This window comes from Pistacia vera, unplaced genomic scaffold, assembly GCF_008641045.1.
Source record: "Pistacia vera cultivar Batoury unplaced genomic scaffold, PisVer_v2 Contig19, whole genome shotgun sequence".
NCBI classification, from domain to species: Eukaryota; Viridiplantae; Streptophyta; class Magnoliopsida; order Sapindales; family Anacardiaceae; genus Pistacia; species Pistacia vera.
The window spans coordinates 53,286-77,933 of NW_022195990.1; the positions used below are offsets into that span (position 1 = coordinate 53,286).

The following is a 24,648-nucleotide window of genomic DNA, read 5'->3' on the forward strand; positions in this document are numbered from 1 at the left end:
CCTGAAACAAAAAAAGAAGCCTAGACCGTGACAGTTACCTGGTGCAGCTCTTAGAAGAATGACAACGATGGATGTACAGCGTAGATCGACAGTGAAGAAGAGTGTGTGAGGACAGAGAAGATCGCGAAATGTGAGGAGATTCGCGGTAACGCAGTTGACGATGAAGTAAGCTGTTGATGGTGAAGCCTGAGCGATGAGATTCAATGGTGAAGGGGGAACTCCGTCGGTTATTTTCAGAGTTCAGACTTTCAAAGCAAAGGGTGGGAAATGCGTGAAAAGGGGGGGGGGGGGGGGNCAAGCCATGACAAATGGAGCACTTTTGAGATTATATTTACCACTAAGTTCATTTGAGATGAAAGCGTTGCAATGGTTCAGATGTGAATGGTTAGGAGATATAGAGTACAAATTGAATTTTGATCATGTACATTTTTTTCGTTTCCATTTTCTAGGGTCAATGAATGTGACACATATATTGTATCATGTTCTCTATGTAGAGAATTACAAAGTGAATATTTTATTTAGTGGCATTGTTATGGTTTGACTTGATGTGGAAGTAAGATTTTATAGTAATTTGTATATTTGATATGTTGAAATTTGGCAAGGAATATAAATGTATCAAAATTTTGATGTTCCCATGAGTAACGAGATCGTTTTTGTTGTTATACTAACTTTCTAAGATGTTCCTTAAAAAAGGGGATTCAATTGCTCGTTCCAAACAAAACCCATGCTGTGACGCAAAGAATGGGTTGTTCAGAAAGGTCGTTCTTGATTCATAGAAGAAGTAATGGCCCGTTCATATACCATAAAAGGTCATACTTATTCAATTGCACAGCTGTATGTTATATATTACCGGTCGTTCTACTTAATATATACGGTCGTTCTGGATATAGTAACAACTGTGTATCTTTCCAAGCTGTTCTAGTAAAAACGGTGAAATAAAAAATTATTTCAAGAAAGTAACAGTCGTTCAAAATCACAAGAATGGCCGTTTTAATTTCGGTAACAACCGTTCAAATTAAAAGAACAACCGTATTAATTTCAATAAGCCCGTGACACCTAGAAACAAGGTTGTTCAAAATCCCATTCCTTGAAATATATTTTAAACGCCAATAAAGATTATCAAAATTTAAAATAAAAAATTATGATACAAAAAATTCTTTCAAAAAAGTAACAACCGTTCAAATTAAGGCTGTTTTAATTTCAATAACAACTGTTCAAATTAAAAAAATGGTCGTTTTAATTTCAATAAGCCCACGACAACTAGAAACAGGTCGTCTAAAATCAAATATAATATTTTAAAATAATTATAATATTTTAAATTGAAATCAAATAATTATAATATTTTAAAGGTGTGGTTGGTGGTTGTAATTAATTATTTTAATTGAAATCAAATAATTATATTATTTTAAAAGTGTGGTTGGTGACCTTTAATTAATTATTTGAATTAGTGAGGAATGGTCAAGACCGTTCTTTATTGATGAACTAGGGGTTCTTATCATATGAACGGTCGTTCCTAAAATATGAACAACCGTTTTTCACTTGCTACATAATTCTTTTCTTTCCCATTCTACTCAAAAGAACTCTCTCGGACCTCTCTCAAAGTCGAAAGAACCCCTTCCAAAATCAAAGCCAAACCTCTCAATCAAGCCAAAATAGTATCAACTATATGGCTAGAACAAAGAATGCAGCTGCTGGATCAACTGGAAGTAAAAGAGGTAAACGCCAGGGGAACCTGATTAGACCAAACGGGGTGGAATTCAAAGATTTTAATCACAAGCGGATGTTCAATAAAATGCAGAAAAGAGGTATCTCTCTTGGAAAGACTGTTGATTTTTCAATTTTGGAAGCCTTGGGATTGAAAGATGAGGTTAATGCTTGGATTGTTAACTTGAGATGGCAAAGGCTTGTTGATATAAGATTACATGGTTTCACACACTTGATTTATGAGTGTTTTAGTAGTTTAGATGTTGTAGAGGGTGGAAGTGATGATTTCCCGCCATATACAATGTCATTTAGATTAAAGAATACCGAACATGTAGTGATGCTAGAGCAGTTAGCGGAATGGCTTGATTATGATTCTGCTGGATTGTTTAACGCCGGAAGGCCATGGAATTCTCAGGAAGCTTGGCGTAGGGTTGGAGGACAGGGTGGGACGTATAACCCAATTTGTTGAAATTAACTAAATTAGCAAACCCCTCAATGAGAATTTTCCATAGGTTTATTACGTCCTCATTCAATGCTAGGAAACAATCTAATGGGCAAGTAACGGTGAGAGATTTGATTTTAATGGAAGCCACATTGGATGAAACACAAGTGGATTCAGCCACCCTGATAATTAGGAAATTGAGGGAGGTAATCAATGAAAAGGGTGATATTTCCTTGGGTATGCCAGTCACACATATATATATATATATATATTTTTTTTTTTTTGGCAAGAGGTTAAACCTTGAGTTTACTGACATGGATGAATGTGGGAGAATAAAATTCGATGGTCAAAACTTATTGAATGCAATTTCTCTACAAAAAATGAGGATGATCAGAAAAATTAGGCGAGGCCAATGGGAAATGATCTTGGGAGAGGAAGAACAAGAACCAGCACCTTAGGAAGCTGAATCCATAAGGCAAGATGTGCCTGAATCCTCTACTAGAAGAAGAAAGATAGCAAGATCAGCGATTGAGGACAAATCTTACCTGAACCCTCTATTTGGACAATCTCAATATGAAGAAGGAACTCCTAATCTAGTGCAACAAATATTACAACAACTAAGCTCAATCTCTACAAGACTTGAGCAAACTAGCGCTAGCATCGATTCGAGGCTTTAGCAAACTAATGCTAGCATCGATTCCCTATCGACAGTACACATGTCCAGGACAGGTTCCAGCACCTTGATGGTAGCGTCAAGGATCTCTCGAATCAGTTTAAGTGTTTTGTTTTTTCATTAATGGTGACTGTTATGTTGATCACTTGACTGACTAGTTTATGTAATGCAAAGTAATTTGGTGGGTAGGTGTAAGTTTGACCAATTCAATTTTTAATAGCATGACTAGCATTAATTTAGCTTCATTTTGTCAATTGGATGAACACCATTTCTTTTGTTCCACTAAACTGCATTGAAGCAGTTTCCCAATCTTGGAGCAAAATTACAGAAGGGCAAAAAACTGCAAGAAAACGCAATAAAAATTGCTATATTTTACATTTCTCTCCTGGAACCTAGTAAAAATTTGATGAATGCCAAAGGGATCTCTCTCACTTAAGTCATTGCTTGCTATCTGATGAATGCAGATCCTAACAAGTTTTCAGTAATCATTCAGAAAAGAATAAATATGCTATATCATTTCATGAAGGGATAAAAGAACAAAATAGTACAACCCATCAGTCTCATTTTATTATAATCAAAGAATCCGTTAGGGCTATGACTCGAAATGCTACATTATTGCCATTTACAGAAAATGTGCAATAAAAGAAAACCACAATCTGCCATCGCATGACTTCTTTTATGATGCAAGAAATGTGAGACATTACCATCAGTTTTCATCGGATTTTGGAAGACCCTTCCACTAGAAGTTGTCTGCATATGACTTCACCTGAAAAACAGAACACAAAATAAGCTTCACAATGTAAGACTTGGAAAAACTCGGACTCATGCAAACCAAATTTGGTTATTAGTTGTTGTTATTCACTTATTTGCTCTCAATTAGAAGGCATTTCATCTGTTTGATCCAATGATGGCAATTACATACGGCAGAACCAAGTTTGCAATCTAATACCCACCCCACAACTGGGCTGGGAAATATGATATGTCCTACACAATGGCATAGAGAGTTCTTATGTCACTGCTTTTTCAGTGTTTAATCAGTACACCCAATGTTGAAAGTGCAGCAACGTCTGTCATCTTTAAAACTGACTAGCTGAAATAAATTTGATTTACATTTGTTCCATGCTTTATAAGTTAACCTCGTAAATATACTACCTCTATCATCATATGACCAATTGGAATACCAACTATATAATTTCTCATTTAATATGCTGATGCATAATTGTAACTGATATTGGAAAAATATAATTACTTCAATTCAGTAGCTACAACTCTAATCAATTGCAGTCAAATGTTTTAGTCAAGTTATTCTTCTTCCTAGTTTAAAAAAATGTCAGAATGGAACACAGATTATGCACCCGACAATAATATGGAGAAGCAAATAGCTAAAATGCCCATAAAAATGGTTAGTTAAGAGTATCAAAACTTCAGCAATGGTGTATGGCGCTTCCTGACCTGAAAATTAGTAAAAGAAGTATAATCAATAATCGATACGGTGGACATTAAGAATGAACAGAAAAATAAACACATTAACTTCACATGAAGCAACCGAGTGAAGATTTAATTAAATAGTTGAAAATTATGAAATTAAGCACGCAAATAAATAGGAACTACTCTATGAAAACTCAATAATTGTGACACAAAAACATTTAGGATAAAGAAGTACTCGGTATTACCAAAATCTTCCAATTTGAAGGGAAGAAAGATGATGGAATAAAATTCCGAAATCATATTCTTAGCATCAACTAAGAATTTATAAATTGCAAAGCATCCATGAATCATAACATAGAGAAAGTGAACAAACTAATCTATGTTTAGTAGAAAGACTTCAATACGAAACTTAAACAACATGTACCACATACTCCCAACTGTGTCTCTCAGCAAATGCCTTTGCAGCTTCTTCACTATCAAAACTAAATCCAGCATCACCTACATTGGCATATGGGTCTCTTGTGGATGTCCAACCCATCAATGGATTTTCCAACCTACAACAATTTACTAAAACTTATGAAACCGGTAAAAGAGACTTATAATATTAAAAGAATTGCTTGACTTGCACTGGTTCAAGAAAGTAGCTAGATATTTCTATTATCTTTAAAGTATAACTAATTAAAGGCCATTCCAGTAGCCCAGCCAGAAACTAATCAGATTGCATTCAGCTAAAGGCCTTATAAGAAAATATCCCCAAACAATGTATTATTAATAAGAGAATTCAGATTATACCGAAAGAAGCAATGTGGGAGAGGCCACTTCAATTGTTATGACTGCAAATTCTAATTCTATAGCCGAATTCCTTGCCAATAAATAGAACCCAACTAAGTTGATAGTATTTAGTAAACCTGAGATAAAAATAAATAAATAAGTAAATAAAATATACATACTTTTGAGTGGACATAAAATTGATTTTCCACCTCCCAACTTTTCCAGATCCTTGCCGAATAACAATTCTAGCAGGTGAGCAAATTACAACCTGCCATAAGGATCGAAACATGAAAAGAAAATCTTAACAACACGATCAATCAATCACAATATATTAACTTCAATTAAAAACAAAAGTAAAAGCCCCAATTAATGTTCATGTATTAGGAATTTCAAAACCCTAATAACCAAATCCAACTACCATCTTATCCTTTTATAAATACCAATTCTGTCAGAGAAGAAAACGTTAATCATCTTGACAGCGGCGACTGGAGATTGTGGTTGCTGGTGGTTTCTGTCGGTGGCAAATATTGGTGACAGCGGTTGTGCGGCTACGTCTGGAGAAGGTGGGTAGTACTGGTTTCGGCCGGTGGGAGGTGGTGGTTTAAATTAAAATTTTCTTTTCAAACCCTAAAATTCAAAACGAACCACTCAAGATAAACAAGAAATCAAACTCCCATCAAGTGATAACCCATAATGTTAAGCAAAAAACGAAAAAAAAAAATTGTTACTCACCAATTCGTTGGTTTTACTTCTCGACACTTTGGTGGTGGCGGTGGTTTCGGCCGCTGGGTGATGGTGGTTTCTGTCGGCGGCTACAGCTGGAGAATGGGGGTGGTGATGGTTTTGGCCAGTGGTGGTTTCGGCCGGTGGTGGTTTCGGCAGTGAGTGTTGGAGCGTCAGGGATTTTACAAATTCAATTTTGTGTGGGAAAAATGTTTGGGAATGAGATTTTAGGGAAAATGATTTTTGGAATTCACGTGATTTTGAATTTTAGGGTGTCTCGATAAATTTTCTTTTTTTAAATTGGGTGGGAACTAACTTTGCTACTGGCTGATCGTGGGGTATTTTTTTGGGAGAATTTGAACCGTACAGTATAGGTTCCAAAAAAAGGAACATGAACTTGAACTGTACAATATAGGTTCTTAAATTCAAGGAATTGTAACCTAAAATGTAGGTTTTGGTTCTTTTTTCGGATACCCTGTAAAAAATTAATTACCCTCTTATTAGTTTAAAAATGATAAAAATACCTTAAAAGTTTACAAATACACCCCTAACAAATTTTTATTACTCATTCGTTTGTTTCCAATGTGACTCATAAATCCTCTAATCTTTAAGTAATACTTGAATTCAATCAATTCATCACAATTCACATAAAAATTCTCAATCAAAACGAAAATACAAATAATTAATTTAATTAATTAAATAATCATACTATAAATCTATAATTTAATATTATAATTAATTAAATTTTTAATTATTTAATTAACTATTGTACTAATGTTTTTAATGAAATATTATAATTAATTAAGTAATCATACTATAAATCTATAATTTAATGTTATAATTAATTAAATTTTTAATCATTTAATTAAATAGTGTACTGTTGTTGTAAATTAGTAATGTTTATAATGTAATGTTATGAATTTATAATTAATTAAGTAATCATTTTACTATATAATGTTATAATTAATTAAGTTATTATAATATAGTGTAATGTTATTATTAATTAAGTAATTATTTAATTATAATATAATGTTTTAATTAATTAAATTTATAATCATTTAATTAAGTATTGTACTAATGTTTATAATAAAATGTTATAATTAATTAAGTAATCATTTAATTAAACAATTATACTATAAATTTATAATGTAATGTTATAATTAATTAAATTTTTACTCATTTAATTAGGTATTGTGCTAACATAGTATGTTTATAATATAATATCATAACTAATTAAATAATCATTTCGTTATGTAATATTATAATTAATTATGTGATCATCTTATAATGTAATGTTATAATAAATTAAGTAATCATACTATAAATCTTTAATATAATATTATAATTAATTAAATTTCTAATAATTTAATTAAGTATTGTACTAATGTTTATAATGTAATGTTATAATTAATTAAGTAATCATACTATAAATTTATAATGTAATGTTATAATTAATTAAATTTCTAATCATTCAATTAAGTATTATGTTAATATAGTAAATTACTAATGTTTATAATATAATGTCATAATTAATTAAATAATTATTTAATTATGTAATGTTATAATTAATTATGTGATCATACTATAATGTAATGTTATAATAAATTAAGTAATTATATTATAAATCTTTAATCTAATATTATAATTAATTAATTTTTTAATCATTTAATTAAGTATTATATTAATGTTTATAATGGAATGTTATAATCAATTAAGTAATAATTTGTTTATAATGTAATGTTATAATTAATTAAATAATTATACTATAAATTTATAATGTAATGTTATAATTAAATAAATTTCTAATTATTTAATTAAGTAATGTACTAAATTACTAATGTAGTATTATAAAATTATAATTAATTATGTAATCATTTAACTATAATGTAATGTTATAATTGATTAAATAATCATTTAACTAGTAATGTATTAATATTTATCCATTTATTTTATACAATTAATTAATTACTAATTTACTACAGATATACTTAGAACTTGATAATTGAAGTAAATAACTAAATATTATATTATTATTCAATCAAATATACTATTTTATTTAAAAATAATTATTTTAATAATATTAAAATACTTTTAATTGGTCCTAATTCAATTATACACTTAATTAATCAAAACTTTAATATTAATATATTAAAGTTTTTTATATTGTGTAGTTTATATGTAATAAATATAATTGTATATTTATTTAATTAGGTTATTGTAAAAATTTAATTTTTTCCATTTTAAATTTTTTTATATGTAAAATTACATAGACCCCTATTTTTCACAAATATTTTATTTCAACCTAGGATCCAAATCAGGTTTCAAGCTCGGTACCCACTGCATGTTCTTTTTTCTAGGTTCCGATTCCAATTCCTCCACATGTAGGAACTGGAACCAGAACTGTACAATGTCGATTCCAAAAAAATGGAACCGGAACCTACTCGCATAGTGTCAGTTCCGGGTAGGTTATGGTTTCGGTTCTACTCGCAGGTTTCAGTTCTACTCACCTTTAGTGGGAGATATACAAGGAATAATACTACACATATAATATTCTCATACAATATTATGTGACAAAAGATGATTGTGTAAAAGTTTAATTTTAATCTAAAATTAGCCAATCATATTTTGTTATATAATATTGTATAAAAAATATTTTATGTGTAGTATTACTCATGTATAAATTGTAGTTGTCATATGAGAGTTGTAAGAAAATATTGTTTTTGTAGCATTATTAATGAAATAATTATTTTGATAACTTCAAGAAGGAATAAATATCTCATACATTATTGATGGGATTGGATTTGATTTTTTTTCCCCCTAAAATTCATTGAAACCTTCGAGAAGGAATAAATATGTCATACATTCAATTATTTTTATGTGTTTTAAAAAAAATTTGAGATCCTTTTCATTTATAGTAACGAATTCAGCCATGCAAAATTAATAGGATTCAATTATTTTCCAGATTTGTAGATATCCTCAATTACTTTTTCTGTTTGTTTTTAGGAAACTTTGCTTACCAATTTAGTTAATGGTTTAGTTTCACCAATATAAATAAAGAACAGAAGTGCTCACTATGAAAACTAAAAAATATAACGCAAAGAATATGGAGAAGTCTTCAATCATGTTAGCTTTCGTAGTTGCACTCTTGGTTTTTTCTATCGGTAAAACCTTCTTCTTCTAAAAAAATATTTTTTTAATTTATCATATTCATGTTGTCAAAATTATTATGTTAATTAATATTAATTACTTTGAAATAAAATTATTGATGATATTATAGATTTGGAAATGGAAGCAGAAGGAAGAAATGTATCTTTCCCATGCAACACTACGGCCGATTGTGGAGATCCAGTTCATTGTATATGTGAAGAAGTTACTCATTATTTTATTTGCCATGCTGATGCTGCCATGAAGAATGAACATCAGGCTAAATCAAGCCATATAAATGTTCCAAAAAAAAAAAAAAAAAAAGGAATAATTGGATTTTACCAATTAGTTAATTTTGTGATATTTTTATATCAATAAAGCTTATTAGTTTATGGTGGCTACATATTTAACACAAAATCATATCAATTAAACTAATTCATGGTTATGTTAAACCTAGTCCATAGATTTTGTGATATCATATTAGTTTTAGAGTATATGCTTAAAAGAAAATCGCGATGTCAATATTTTATTATAAAAATAAAATGCTTAGTTACGTATTTTCTTATTATTTAACTTACGATACTTCTTCAACTTGAAATTTTTTTAAGTGAAACAGGTATATCTCCTTTTTTTAATTAAGACAATTGTTGGGGCCTGGGGGCAAACTTTTGTCGATATGTCTTCAATGTTCATGGGGTAAATAAGTATTAATAACACAATTGAACATTTAATCAAACAAACAAACCCAGTTGTTTATTTAATCAAAACAGAAAAACCTAGTAAAACAATCAATTCTCATTCTAATATTATTTTGTGTGGAAATTTTTTTCTTTTATGTCAAGAATTTTGTTAAATCTCTTATAACTTTTTGTTAATAAATTTTGCTATTTATTGTATACGAAAATTTCATCACATTATGATGAAGCACACATAAAAACATGCACACTTCCCCTCTAAAAGAAATTTCAAATATATGTTATCATGTTCATATTCTAGACCTTCAAAATTAACATCTTAATAATAATAAAAAAAAAAAAAAATACAAAGGAAGTAAAAACTTGAATCCCTAACTCCTTAGGTTTCGTGATACCAATTAAGCAGGTTGTCAATTAATTGCTGCTTCTGCCTTAAGCTTCGAAGTTCTGCCATTGCAGCTTCGATTTTGGCTTCATTATCCGCCTTCATCTTTTCCAGTCTTCCCTTCTCGGCTTGGTTGCCTCCATCGTCAATCTTTTCCTGGTCAGCTTCGTTGTTTGTCAATTTTGGTGTTTTCCTTGGAGGCCAATCCATTCTTTGCTCTTCTACATCATGAGAGCACATAGGAGATGTAGGTGTGTAGCTTGATGAAGGTGACTCCGGGCTATAATGGGAAGGTGAGTTTGGAGTGCATAAAGGAGAAGATCCCATGGATCTTGAAGGTGAGTTTGGGGTGTATAAAGGAGAAGATTCCATGGATCCTGAAGGTGAGTTTGGTGTGTTTAAAGGAGAAGATTTCATGGACCTTAAAGATGAATTTGGGGTGCTTAAAGGAGAAGATTTCATGGATCTTGAAGGTGAGTTTGGTGTGTATAAAGGAGAAGATTTCATGAATCTTGACGGTGAGTTTGGGCTGTAATGGGAAGGAAACTCCATGGAAAATGAAGTTGAGTTTGAGCTGTAATGAGGAGGACTGTAATGAGGAGGAGACTCCATGAATGGCTTGTTATTAGGACAAGGAGAATCCATAAATCCAACCAGAGAGTCTGGCGGCTTGGAACGATGAAGGGAATCCATTAAGCCATCAGGAAAGTCTCGCTCCACATGAAAGTATGGCCGCTTGCGACATCGACGAGCCTCCATCAATCCAACAGAAAAGCCTTGCTGCACATCAGAGTTTGGCCGCTTGTATAGCCGAAGAGGCTCCATGATCAATTCAACAGAAAAATCTCACGATTAACCCGACCGGAAATTCTCGTTACAACGGGAGGAGAGTCTGGCAGTTGCTCTTTGTTGTGTCCAAGAGAAACAAACATAAAATATAAATACATATAAAGTCCTAATAGAAAGTTATAAGGATTCCTATAAAATTAAGGAATTTGTCTTGTGTTAGGATTAGGAATCCTTAGCTTATTTCATTTTAATTAAAGCCCTTCATAAAAATAATATTGGAGTCCTAATCCAATGGGGAATTGTTCAATGAATAATACAACTTTAATTAATTACTGTTTTAATTCTTATAAAATTACTCTATCTGAAATAATATTCAAGGCATTTTTATTCTATTCTTATAAGATATTATAGAAAATTTTGCACATATTTATCCATTAGAAGTGTTCAACATTCATTATTATACCACCTACTCCAATCATCAACAAACACTAACCTCTTTATCCAAACTTTGTTATGTTGTCTCTAATTTTTCGTTGTTGATGTCTTGGTCAAGTTTGTAATTAATTAAAGTGTTTTCATTCACACAATTGCCATTGGATTATGATTCTCACTTTCTAAATGGACAATGTTACAAACGGCTCTTAAAGTCATTAAATTTATCATTCGGATAACAATTTCCACATATTTTTTATAAATGGACCTTTAAAGTTTGAAAACTGTATCATGGTTACCTCTTTATCCAAACTTTGTTATGTTGTCATTTGTGGTATATGGGTGTAAGAAAATGTTTTATAAATTAACGTAACGGCAATTTAACGGAGTTAGGGCAAATAATTATCTGTGATAAAGTTTTTTAAACTTTAGGGTCAAATTGATAAGTAAAATAGATATCAGTGATACGTTTTTCAAACTTTGAGGATCTATTTGATAAACAAATGCTAAAATTGTTACTCAAGTGATAAATTTGAAAACCTTAAGAGTGCGTTTGGATCAGGGGCATATAAGATAACGGGAGTAATCTTTGTTTATTTTACAAGATTTCAGTGTTTAGTTTGCAAGTAATAAAATATTACGAGAATCTTTTATTGTAAATAGTGTTTACAGTTGGTAATGTAGGGGTAATCTAATACCCTCCCCTAGGGGTGTTATTGAAACTTTATCGAGTAATCTAATTTTATACTTGTTTTGCCTTAATTAAATACCGTTTTGGACACAATTGCCCTCAAATGTTTACCAAATAACAATTACCCAACCCTTTACATTTGAGAAATTAGCTAAAACACCCCAGCCATAAAAAGTTTAAAAATTAACAAAATACCCCCAGCCACCCAAGACCACTGCCGGTCGTTGCTCACCACTGCCAGCCTCCGACGTCAGTCACCGTAATAGCGCATGACCGGGGGGATCTGGTTGGTTGTGTGCTGATAAGGCATTTTCTAGTCAAATCTGACCGTTTCTATGGTCGTTTCACGGCCAGAGATGTGGCCTTGAAATGGCCATAGATCTAGTCGTGAAAAGGCCATAGATCTGGCCATGAAACGACCATGGATTTGTGATCCATGGTCGGAAATGGCTTTGCCGGCACATGGCCGGCCATATACGTTCAGTCGTGCACCATTCCGTTAACTACTGACGACAACCAGCAGTGGTGGTTGGCTGTCGGCAGCGGCTTGGGGTGGGTGGGTGTGATTTTGCTATAAATTAAAGTTTTATATGACTTAGGTGTTTTAACAAAATTTCAAATATAAGGGGTTAAAAACAAATGATTCAAAAAATAATATTATATTAATATTAAAAAAAGAGGGCAATTTAGTAATCTATATATACCCACCCATTTATCCTCTCAACCAAACATATTATTCACCAATTTATTCGAACCAATCAAACACATTTCTTAAACATTCGCAGTAATCTTTAAGATAATCTGTCTTTTCGTTAATGTAACATCTTCCTATAATGAAATATTAAATGATTCAAACGTCCCCTAAAGGTAAAAGACTTATTAGATTAGAACTTTGGCTATAATATAAAAGAACAAATAAATATCGACTTTAGAATTTTATGAAAAGGAACTTTGTAACTTCAATATAATTCGGATTAGGCATTAAATGAAATAAAATTAATATTATATAATTAATGTGTCTCATAAACTAATATACAAATAACATTCACAAGCAAAAGATTAAATTAGAAATGGCAAATATTACATGTAGCTTTATTTTTCCCGTTCTTCAATATGATTATTACTGGGCAGATAATATTACTATATACTCTCTATAAACATTAAAATTTATAAGAAGTATAACTATACATCTCAAGTTTTTATTTCAAACTTATATATTTGAAATGTTGTAACCTAGATTTTACTATTATCTTGTGAGTTATGTATTATTCGAACCAACCAAAGTTCTTATTTTGAAGTACCCGACTTGGTATCACTGGGCTGACCACCATCTTGGCTGCTACATTGGCCGCCACCATCCAGAACCACCGTCCGAATCTTGAACCGGTCAAGCCTGAATGGCGATTCATCACCATCTATGGCACGACTACGCGGCGAACCAATGCTTAAACTCCTTTGCAGAGTTCTCACACCTCTCATTTTACCATCAGATTTCATTGCTAGCGATAACGCTGTACCAGTTCTCTTGATAAAATCAGCAAATTCATCATGAATTCCTGGAAAAGTTTTCTTGAACAAGTCTCCTTTCCGAACATACAATTTCCTGAAATATTCCAACAACACAACTAATCTCGGATCAATTGATTTCCCAGAACCAACTTTTGGATTCTCCAATAGTGACAAGTCATCATGTATGCCCAGAAACTGAAAGTTCCCACTACTCGAACATGCCATATCCTTTTCATCATCCAAGAAATTCCCCCCTCGATAACTTTCCGGTGCACAAGAATCTGGCCTTGCCGCATTGTAACGATCTTCCATGAACATAAAATTTGTTCCACAAATTGAGATGATGAACACAGAAAATTTGAAATAAGCTTAAGCTTGGTGTTTCGTGAGATTAACTAGAAATAATTGCTTAGTGTCTGAAGTCATGAGTTTATATATATATATATATATACACATGAAGATTCACTTGTTTAGCAATCAAATGTTTGACAAATAAAATTTTGATGGCATGACCGAGTCATTGTTTCTACGCGACGTGAAGCTGAGTCATTTTCTTGGATAATTCTGGCCATAGGCTCAATCACATTTTGACCCCCAATCTATTGTGACAAGAAATTTTCTTCTCTTGGTTTCAGAAACACTTAATATTACCCCCATTTTCTAAATTCATGCGTTATAACTTAACCTTGAAAGATCATTTATTTCATGGTTATCAAATCGTGTATCGTATCGTGTATCAAAAACCTAATTTTTTGAATCGTGTATCGCGTATCGTATCGTATCGTAAGATACGTCTTTTTCAAAAAAAAAATAATAAAATAATCAAAATTTTCTAAAAATTAATATAATCCCCAAGATTAATTAAAGAATTTTGTGGTATTATTGACTTTAAATTACGGTATTACATAATCAAAATTAATCACAAAATTCCAAGATCAATGTCAATATCTATATCTCCACTTATATTATTATTATCATGTAAAATGGGCAATACATATTCCTCTTTACTTTCTCCATGCAAAATAGGTAAATTTGGACAAGTTTTAGTGAATCGGGTTGGGTGACCCGGTTTCGACCCGATTTTTTTTTTGGACATTTGACCCAAATCAATAAAATCGTATCGATTTATATCGATATTTTTAAGGATACGAACGAATACGTATCGTATCGTAGGATACATATCAACGTATCGAATGGTTTAGGATACACCCTCTGATACGTATCGTTGGCGACCTGTATCGAATCGTATCGTATGATACGTATCGGGTATCGTAGGATACTAACAACCATGATTTATTTATCAATCTAATGTTGAATTAGGTTATCTATCTCGGAAACACTAAATGTTACTCTCATTTTTTTAATTCATGTATTAAAGCTTAACCGTAAAAGGGCATTCTTATCAATTTACCTCATATATATAACGCTGTGGAGATAGACAACCTAGTCTAACATAATGAATTGACAAGAATGTCTTTTCATGGTTAAGTTTTAACGTCTGAATTCAAAAAAATAGAGATAACATTGGATGTTTTTGAAACCAAGGGGAAACACTGCCCTTACAATAGATTGGGGGTAAAGATGTCATTCATAATTTCAAACTGTGATATGATATGTTTGAATTAATTAATTAATGATTGTGTCTTGGGTGCGTGCGTAGTTGTGGAGGCTTAGAACTCACGTTTTGTTCCAGAAAGTTTCAACAAAGTTTTATTAATTTAGCTTAGACAGGATTTTTTTTATTTTTTATTCCAGTTTAGATAATTTCTGGTTCTCCAGCCGATTTAACTTGGAAGACTAGTAGTTTGACCATATAGAATCAGTCATCGTTTTTCAATAGGAAATTATCAGCGTTTCTTGTAGCATTATCACTACAGCTAGCAAGATATGCATACTAAATCAACATTAATTTGGCAGCCCGCGTCTCAGGCGGTGTACATTAGATTTTGATTTAAAATTTTTACTAAATTCTAAATTATTTGAGATGGACAGATGATTCAGGGTTTTCTGCTATCCTTCTTTCTTGTGAAAATCAGCTTAAAAATAAATATTTACAAATTTCCATCAATTTTTTCTGTAAAAAAAACATTATATTTTTAGGTTATGATTCATTTCTGTAAATCGATCTTTTTAATTTTTTCAGTACAAAACGAATTAATAAAAATAAAAGTATACACCCGTAAATTTTGGTTAACTCCTCTCCCGATCGAAGAATTAGAGATTTGGAATTTTAGAAAATAAAAGATGTTCGCATATGTAAGTATAAGAATTTATATCTTGGTTAGGCTATAACTAACTTAACTTTGTTACCAAATTTTCAGCCCTAAATTCAATACAATTTTAATGGTGTCCGAGTTGTTGAGTTGATAAACAAATAACTATCTCTAACTTCTTTCTCACATCCATTGAATTACTAAGAAATCTACTATCAAGAATTCGTCTCAATTTAAGTCAATATTTAGAGTTACTATAGTCCGACTCTTTTTTTTTTTTTTTTTGGATGATCAAGAGTGTTTGAGCCAGTTTACACGTACTTTAACTAATCTCTCAGGAACCTAGAACTACTGATTGTAAGAGCTCTAATAGTCATCCCTATTAGCAAACGAAGAGAGATTCAAACTTAAAACCTTTTGAGTAATACACTCAGTAGTCTGTATTGAAATACTCAAAAGTTTCAACAGTCTCGAAAAAATGGAGATAACATTTGATCGGACTCTTTATATTATATAGTTTTTTCAAAATTCATATCCATACACCATACTTTTAAGAAAGAGACTGTTGAAACTTTTGAGTATTTTAGTGGACAAAACTCACAAATCCTGTACACTTCCCGTACTAGATAAAAAGACATCTCTGTTCTTATATCAACCATTCCTAATTTTAAAATTTTCATTCTGACCTCTTTTAAAATAAAATTGTCTTATGATATTTCTTAATTAAAATTATAACCTTAATCTTGCTCATTGACTATCACTGTTACATGTTGAATTCGTCATCAGTGAATTAGTTTACATATTTACATGTTTAAAGAATGAAGAAAAGGTCCAACTAAAGTTTCATACATAACATATATTTACAAAGAAGACTATAATTTTTAAATATTATAAATGTTATAATATTGTCACAAATCAATTAAACAATACACTATAGCTGCCACAAAATTTGAAGCATGCCTACTGCTTTTCTTTTTTCTTCCCACGAGTCTTGGTCAGTTACTGTCACCCTGCTGACTGCCACCTTGGCCACCACCCTGGGAAATTCCGTCCAGAATTACCGTCCGAATCTTAAACCGTTCAAGCCTCAATGGCGATTCATCGCCTTCTATGGCACGAGTGCGTGGCGAACCAACGCTTAAACTCCTTTGCATAGTTCTCACACCTCTCATTTGATCATGAGATTTCATGTGGGACGACAATTCGCCAATTTTCTTGGAAAATTCGACAAACTCGTCATGAATTCCTGGAAATATTTTCCTGAACAAGTCTCCTTTTCGTTCGTAGAGTTCCCTGAAATATTCTAACAACACAAGTAATCTTGGATCAAATGATTTCTCAGTAGTTGTAACTTTTGGTGGATAATGATCATTTTCCAATGGTGAAATATCATCAGTACTTGAACATGCCATATTCTTTTGATCATCCGAGAAATTCCCATATTCATAAGTTTCCGGCGCATAATATCGAGCATCTGTGTCCATGATTTTGTTTAGAAGTTTGGATGATGATACAGACAGTAAGACTGAGAGACACTTATCTGGGCTATGATGAGAAAATTGATAATGAATTTGCTTGGTGCTTGAAGTTATGTGATGTGTTAAGCCAGCTAGAATTATATAGAGATTTTGAGCAACCAAAATGTTTGAAAAATCAGAGTTTTGAAGCCATGACCAAATCATTCTTGTTAAATTTCCAGGATGATTCTAGCTTTAGGGGTGGTTTTGACGAATGGAATTTCATCCAAGCCAGATTCAATGGAGTATAATTGGTCATTGAAAAGATTTTCTTAAGAAACAAACATCACTAATTTTTTGAGTCAAAACAACTTTTCTTGTGCTTCTAGATGTTTCAAGGAGCTTTCTGAGAAAATAACTGTAAAATATTAAAATACTTTACTTCTGTTTGCGTAAATGTAGCAAGTGTTTTACCATGTTCTGTTTGGAAAATTAAACACTTTTAAGAATATCCAGAATCAACTATCAAACACATGTTTTACCAATTCAACATGACTTTTCGTAAAAAAGATCCACAATACAGATAATCTGGAAATTTGGGGAAGAGTTAACGACTTTTTCCCACCAAAAAAATGGTCGTTGACACTTTCTCACCCTAAGACTTTTAAAATACCTTTTTACAATTAAAATATTATGTTTTCCTCTGGTTTGGTTAGAAAATACAGTGATTTATGAAAAAAAAAAAACCCTCTTTTTTCTTCTCTTCTTAGCCTCTTCCATTGCCGGCAATTGTCGCTAGCGTTGAGGGGTGTCGGCAACCAGAAAATCAACCAACTAATCACAAATACTACAAATAAACATTCATCCATCATCTTTCAACTCAACAAACACAAAAACCGAACGAATCAAACCCAATTAATCGATCAAAACTCAAAAAACCCTATGGTGGGGAAGCTTCAATCGGTGGCGATTGGTGAGCAATCGAGATCGGGAATGTTGGGGCTTTTGGAAAAGAAGATTCAAAGAGTCGATTGGTGGTGGCAAGGACGATTTCTGACACCGAAAATAATAGGAAATCGGCTTGGAAGTTGAAAGGTCATGTGATACATGGCCGGCGATCGGTGAGCAAGGGACAGTGATGGAGGTAAGGGTTTTGTAGAGTGGGTTGTGGGCAGTGTGGTGGTGGTTAGGGGTGTTCAAAAGAACCGTTCGGAACCGAAACCGTTGGGTACCCTGGGTTTGGTTCTGATTCCTACCTAGAACCGATCCTCAACGGATAGGTTCTGGTTCAAAAAAAAGGGAACCGACATTGTACGGTTCCGATTCCGGTTCTGGTTCCTACAGTTAAGAACCGGAACCGGAACCGGAACAGAGAATCGGGACTGAAAAAAATATTATTAAAGAGTGGGGGGTTTTTTATACTTTACCTACCACATATAAAAACTTCAGATTAGGGCAAAAAATTTCATTTTCTTTCTTCCCTTCTCAATTCTCACGATCTTCGTCTGCTCTTGCTCTCTGTCCACTCACTTCAGATTAAGGCAAAAACTTCAGCTTTTTTTTCTTTTAATTTGTCTGGTCTGGTGAAGCGTCATCCTTGGAATCTAGAAGAAGACACTAAAGCACTCTAATTTCTTAAGGTAATTTCCATTTCTTTCTTTTAATTTTATTTTTGAATTTTATTTGACCATAAATGAACTCTATATCACACAATACCCAACCTGTGATGTGTATACTGAGTAATTATTGTGTAAAAAGTCGTTATCAAGTTAGCTCTGGGTTTATTTGTGATGGATTTGATTTTATATATCTATTCATTTTTCTTATCATAGTGATGTTTGAAAATCCTTAGCATTGTTTCGGTTTGTGAATGTCTTTGATTTGATGTTACTGTTACTTTTGGTGATATCATAGATAAAATTGAAATCCCTGCCTTCTTTTGCTCTGTATTTGTGGCGCTTGCATTTGTGCTGGTGTATGTAGTATTTTTCTTATCATAGTGATGTTTGAAAATCCTTAGCATTGTTTCGGTTTGTGAATGTCTCTTATTTGACGTTGCTGTTACTTTTGGTGATATCATAGATAAAATTGGAAACCCTGCCTTCTTTTGCTCTGTATTTGTGGCGCCTGCATTTGTGCTGGTGTATGGAGTAACTTCATTTCTGCTTTAATTTGAATTCTAAACAGTTTTCAGTTGCACACATTTTACATAGAAATCCCCTCAATGATTCGTAGTGCCTTGTTTCACCATAAATAATGACAAACCGAACTGCAGCTACTAGAGAATCCTTTGGAATGCAATACTTGATGTTTATGGAAGTCTGTTGTATGGATTTCTTAAATGTCTTTGTTAGGTGTACCTTATTGAATTGCAATCATCTCTTACTTATTTTTATCTATGTAACATGGACATTCAAAATGAAATGTGAAAAGTTCTATCAATAAAAAATAACCCAAAACACTTTGGTTAATAGAGATTCTTCTTTTCATAACGTAATGGGTCCTTGTTTATTTTGTCAAACTTCCAGTTAAGCAACACCAGTACTTCTTCTTATCAATCAACCTCAACTATTTATTTCTTTGTATCCATAGATATCCCTTTCAATAATTCAACTTCTTTTTTCAACAGTGTCATTATATATATGTTTTTTAATTAACTGGATGCATATCTTGGATTTGTTTTTTTAATTAACTGGATGCATGTCTTGGATTTGTTTTCTTTTTTTCTCAAAGGAGAGAATTAACAAGTACAAGATTTTACAGATAGCATATTCTGAATATTATAACAATATCAGATTTAATAAATTATCCCTGATTCATTTGGTTTGGTATTGGTGGGGTGCATGCATTTCTACAATTCTTGAGTTTATAAATGATGGTGACTACAGGTTTAAAGATTCAATGAAGTCGAAGAAAATGAGATGCTAAACACTAAATCATGAGGCAAGCAATTTAGAGCATGAAGCATGAGATATTTTTAGTTTTTCATATTTGGATGTTGTTAATTGTTATGTTACTTATTTTATATGTTATGTAATTTCATCGTTTTAGTTTTGGAGTTTATAATTTTGAATTTGTGATTTTCAACGGATTATTGTAATATTTTAATTTTGAATTTGTGATTTTCAATGGATTATTTTAATTTTGGAGTTTGAAATTTGAAATTTATAATTTTAATTTTGTTAACAAGTGCCAAGTGGGGGTATTTGTAAGTTTTTAAGAGTTTTTTTGTCATTTTAAAAACTTTCGGGGGGGGAGGGGTGTAATGAATTTTACAGGGTACCCAGAACCGGAACCATTGTTACAGGTTCTGGTTCTGGGTATCTAGGAACCGAAACCGTCGGTTCCAGTTCCAGTTCCGATTCCAAAATTCAAGGAACCGTTAGTTCCGGTTCCTTCCAAAAGTGTAGGGTATCCGGAACCGAACACCCCTAGTGGTGGTGTTTGGGGGAATTTCTGGCAAAGAAATCGATCAGAAATCTAGCTTGAAGAGTCAGCCATGCGAATGGTGGTGGTGGTGGGAAATGGTGAGTGATGATGGCAAATGGAGGCTTGGGCTTTGTAGAGGAGGTGATGGGGATTCTGTGGGTGGTCTTGAAAGTGATTTTAAATGTCAAGATCGACCGAAAAATGGCGAAAACCGCCTGCTATGACACTATTAACTTGCACTGTCCGTTTTCTTTTCTTCTTCTCAGGTGGCCAAATGTTTGTTGATCATTCTACCCTCACTAATAATGGATTTTTGATCATTTTGCCCTTACAATGAAAATTACGAAAAAAATTGTGCTTTGGTACTAAAAGGATATTTAAAAAGTGGCGGGTATGAATTTGTGAATGGGCTATTTTTTGGGTGGGAACATGTCGTTAACTCTTTGGGGAATGACAAAACTTTACTAATCCCTGATGACCGCTTAAATTGTGATTGATAATAATTTATTGGATACAACAACAAATACAAGAGACAAACGTGAACATAAGTTGAATCAATATTTTTTACAAACACAAAATACAAGGAAATAATGCAAAGGGATGATACAGAGAGTGGCCTATCAAAGGCCAAGATTTTGAAAACAAGATGGTACACTCTAAACCAGTATTCTGACACCTAGGTTAAGCTAAAGTATTATCTATACATATTTGGTCTGGTATGATCACTGTAAAATGAGTGATCAGCAGGGGGCATCCCAACTGACCTACTAGGGTGAAATGTAGGAAATCCTTCATTAGTTGGCATCCTCGGCATTTGATCAGCATAGGATTGCAACCTGCAGTAAGTAAATCAGTTGGAGGAGGATAGACCTGCATCCAGGTTCGACAGAAGCATCCCAACTGCTCTATTCAGAGGGTATGTTGAGAATCTTTGGTCAGCCGATATTCGTGGCATCAGGTCAGGAGAAGAGGAAATGGTGGAGTAAGTAAATTGTCTGGAAGAGGGTAGACCAGCATCCGAGTTACCGTCAAAAGTTGGCTTCTGAATGGATATTCTTGATGATATATCTGAGTATTGGCTGGTGAAAACCCGATCTTCTGTTGAATACGTTGACCTCCTATCCATGGAAGGCCTAGTGACAAATTGATCCCCAGTTACCAGAAAATTACCAGCAGAAGAAGTGAACCTACTATCCCTGTACGAATTCGGTCACCAACAGTAACTCCAAGACCTGTACTAGGATAATAGTTTGCCAAACTTGGTTGAGAACCAGAAACTAGTAAGTTGGCTCTGCTCTCCTCAACTGCATAATCAGTTGGTAATCTGAAAAAAAGTATAAATCTTGTGAGTTTGTTTTGTGTTTGTTTGATTTTGTAATTGGTTGAAAACATTATTATTAATTTGTGACTTTAGATATCACAAATACAATATAAAATTAATTTTTTATATAATTAGAGGACAACTTGATTTGCACCAATCATTAATATATTAATAATGATATTTTTATTATTTTATAATGTGATTAGTTGACTAAGTATGCTCTAATAGTAATTAAATTAAATCTAGTTGATCTATGCCAATAATTTAAATAAGTCAAAAAATTGATTAGCAAATTATATAAGTTTTTAAATTTCACTAAAATGATTTTAAATATAAGAAAATTAACACAATAAAATGATTAATTAATTGCTAAAATAATCTTTTAATTATATCTAATTGTTACATCTAAAAACGTGATAAGTCGGTCCTTGTAATTTTATTAATTAAAGTTTCATCGGTCTTTCTTTACATGCATCATATTATCTTTTTTTTATTTGATAGCTATGATATCCAATTATTTCAAGAGATTAAAGAAAATTCCAGCAGAAATTGTTGATGGAGACTCTACTGATATTGAGGTTAATCAAATCCCATTAGAAGAAGAAGCCCCACATCAGCAACAACAACACCAAGTAAAAGAAGCTCAACCTTCGGTCGAGATGTTCAATTTAGATGAGCTTGAAACTGATACAGGATTGAGGTTACCAATTAATGAGATTTGTTGTACTGACAAGCAAAAGGAGGAAGTTCGAAAAGCATACTTGTTGAAAGGTCCTTGCCAACCTAAAGATCATAACTTTCATTTCACTCTTTTCAGAGATAAAAAGCGTAGGTTTACACCAGAGTGGTACAAAGAAGGTCCAAGTTGGATGGAATATAGAGTGGCAAAAGATTGCATCTTTTGTTTAAATTGTTATCTTTTCAAAACTGATTATGGTGACCAAACAAGTGGTGAAGTTTTTGTAAGGGATTTAATAATTGGAAAGATAAAGCGAAAGTAAAAAAACATGTTGGAGATCATTCTAGTACTCATAACCAATGTCATGCCAAGTGTGTTGATTTGATAAACCAAAGGCAACACATCGATGTAAATCTTGCTTGCGTGTCGAAAAAGGCAAGATTGGACTATCGCATTCGCTTGAATGCATCAATTGATTGCATTAGATTTCTTTTACATCAAGGATTGGCATTAAGTGGTCATGACGAGTCAGTTGAATCTGAAAATCAAGGTAACTTTATGGAACTATTGAAGTTTCTATCCAATCATAATGACGACATAAAAAAAGTTGTGCTGGAAAATATTCCAAAAAACCATCAAATGACGACCCCTAACATCCAAAGGGAATTAACTAGTGTTTGTGCTCATTTGATGACCAAGAAAATTATTGCAGAAATTGTGAGAGATAAACAACCGTTCTCTTTACTAGTTGATGAATCTCGTGATGTGGCAGTGAAAGAACAAATGACTATTGTTTTTCGCTATGTGGACAAAATAGGTGTGTTATTTAACATTTTATCGGGGCTGTGCGTGTTAAGAATACTTCTGCAAAGTCTTTGAAAATTGCAATAGATGCCTTTTTTTGTAAAGCATAGATTGAGTTTGACAAGTTTACGGGGGCAAGGTTACGATGGAGCAAGGAATATGAGAGGTGAGTTCAATGGTTTGAAGACTTTGATTTTGAGAGAAAATAAATCAGCTTTCTACATTCATTGTTTCTCTCATCAACTCCATCTGGCACTAGTCAAAGTTGGAAGTAACCATTCGGCATTAGGTGAATTTTTTCAATATCTTTCTATGTTATCAAACACTATAGCGGCATCTTGTAAGCGCAGAGATCTGCTACGTGATAAACAATATGAAAATGTGATATCTTTGATTTCTAATGGTGATCTTCATATAGGACGAGGTTTGAATCAAGAATGCACTATTAAACAACCAGGAGATACACGTTGGGGTTCACACATAGGGACAATTCATAGTGTCATAAATTTATTTTATTCTGTTGTTGATGTGCTTAGGGTGATTGAGATTAAAGGAGACGATTGACAAAACAAAAGTCAAGCAAGGAGTTTAATATGAATCATGGAGAATTTTGTTATTCTTAATGAAAAGAGTATTGGGAATCACAAATGAACTGTCACAAGCATTACAAAGAAAAGATCAGGATCTTCTTAATGCCATACAATTTGTACAAATTTCGAAGCGTCGATTGCATAAAATGAGAAATGAAGACACTTGCTTCGACATATTGTTAAAAGAAGCTTCTGGTATGTGCAAAGATAATGACATACCAATCTTGGAGAATATGGAAGATAACTTTGGGAGGACAAAACGGGGGATTGCGCCAATTACAAATAAACATCATTTTAAGGTAGAATTGATGTATACAGTTTTGGATAACATTCAAGAAGAACTCAATAATCGTTTTGATAAAGTAAATATGAGGTTGCTTCAATGTATGGCATCTCTTGATCCAAGTAACTCTTTCGTTGCATTTAACAAAGATAGATTACTTGAATTTGCAAAGTTCTATCTTGCCGATTTTCCTCAACATGATATTTGGTTGCTCGATGATCAACTTGAAAACTATTATGAGGATGTTAGCACCAATGCCAATTTCACTCATGTCGAAAGGATTGCCGACCTTGCTAAAAAAATGGTTGAGTTTAAGAAGGATGTTGCTTACAACAAAGTTTTCTTGCTTATTAAATTAGCATTGGTTTTGCTTGTGGCTACTGCAACAGTTGAAAGGGTGTTCTCTGCAATGAATCTTGTGAAAAATAGTTTGCGTAATCGAATGGGAGACGACTGGATGAACAATTGCTTGGTGGTTTACATTGA

The 24,648-nt window shown here is 32.6% G+C and overlaps 2 protein-coding genes across 2 annotated transcripts; both read right to left on the bottom strand.

Moving 5' to 3' along the window:
• Positions 1–3,313: 3,313 nt before the first annotated feature.
• On the bottom strand, positions 3,314–5,999 carry LOC116127179 (NADH dehydrogenase [ubiquinone] iron-sulfur protein 4, mitochondrial-like; the record flags this gene model as incomplete). Its single annotated transcript, XM_031412831.1, has 4 exons — positions 3,314–4,271; positions 4,672–4,801; positions 5,198–5,286; positions 5,751–5,999. Coding segments are annotated over 4 exons (504 nt in total), but the record flags the coding sequence as incomplete, so codon positions are not given.
• A 10,595-nt stretch (positions 6,000–16,594) lies between these two features.
• On the bottom strand, positions 16,595–17,083 carry LOC116127180. The gene has a single exon (XM_031412832.1). The coding sequence runs from the start codon at positions 17,081–17,083 to the stop codon at positions 16,595–16,597; it is 489 nt and encodes a 162-aa protein (XP_031268692.1).
• Positions 17,084–24,648: the final 7,565 nt, after the last annotated feature.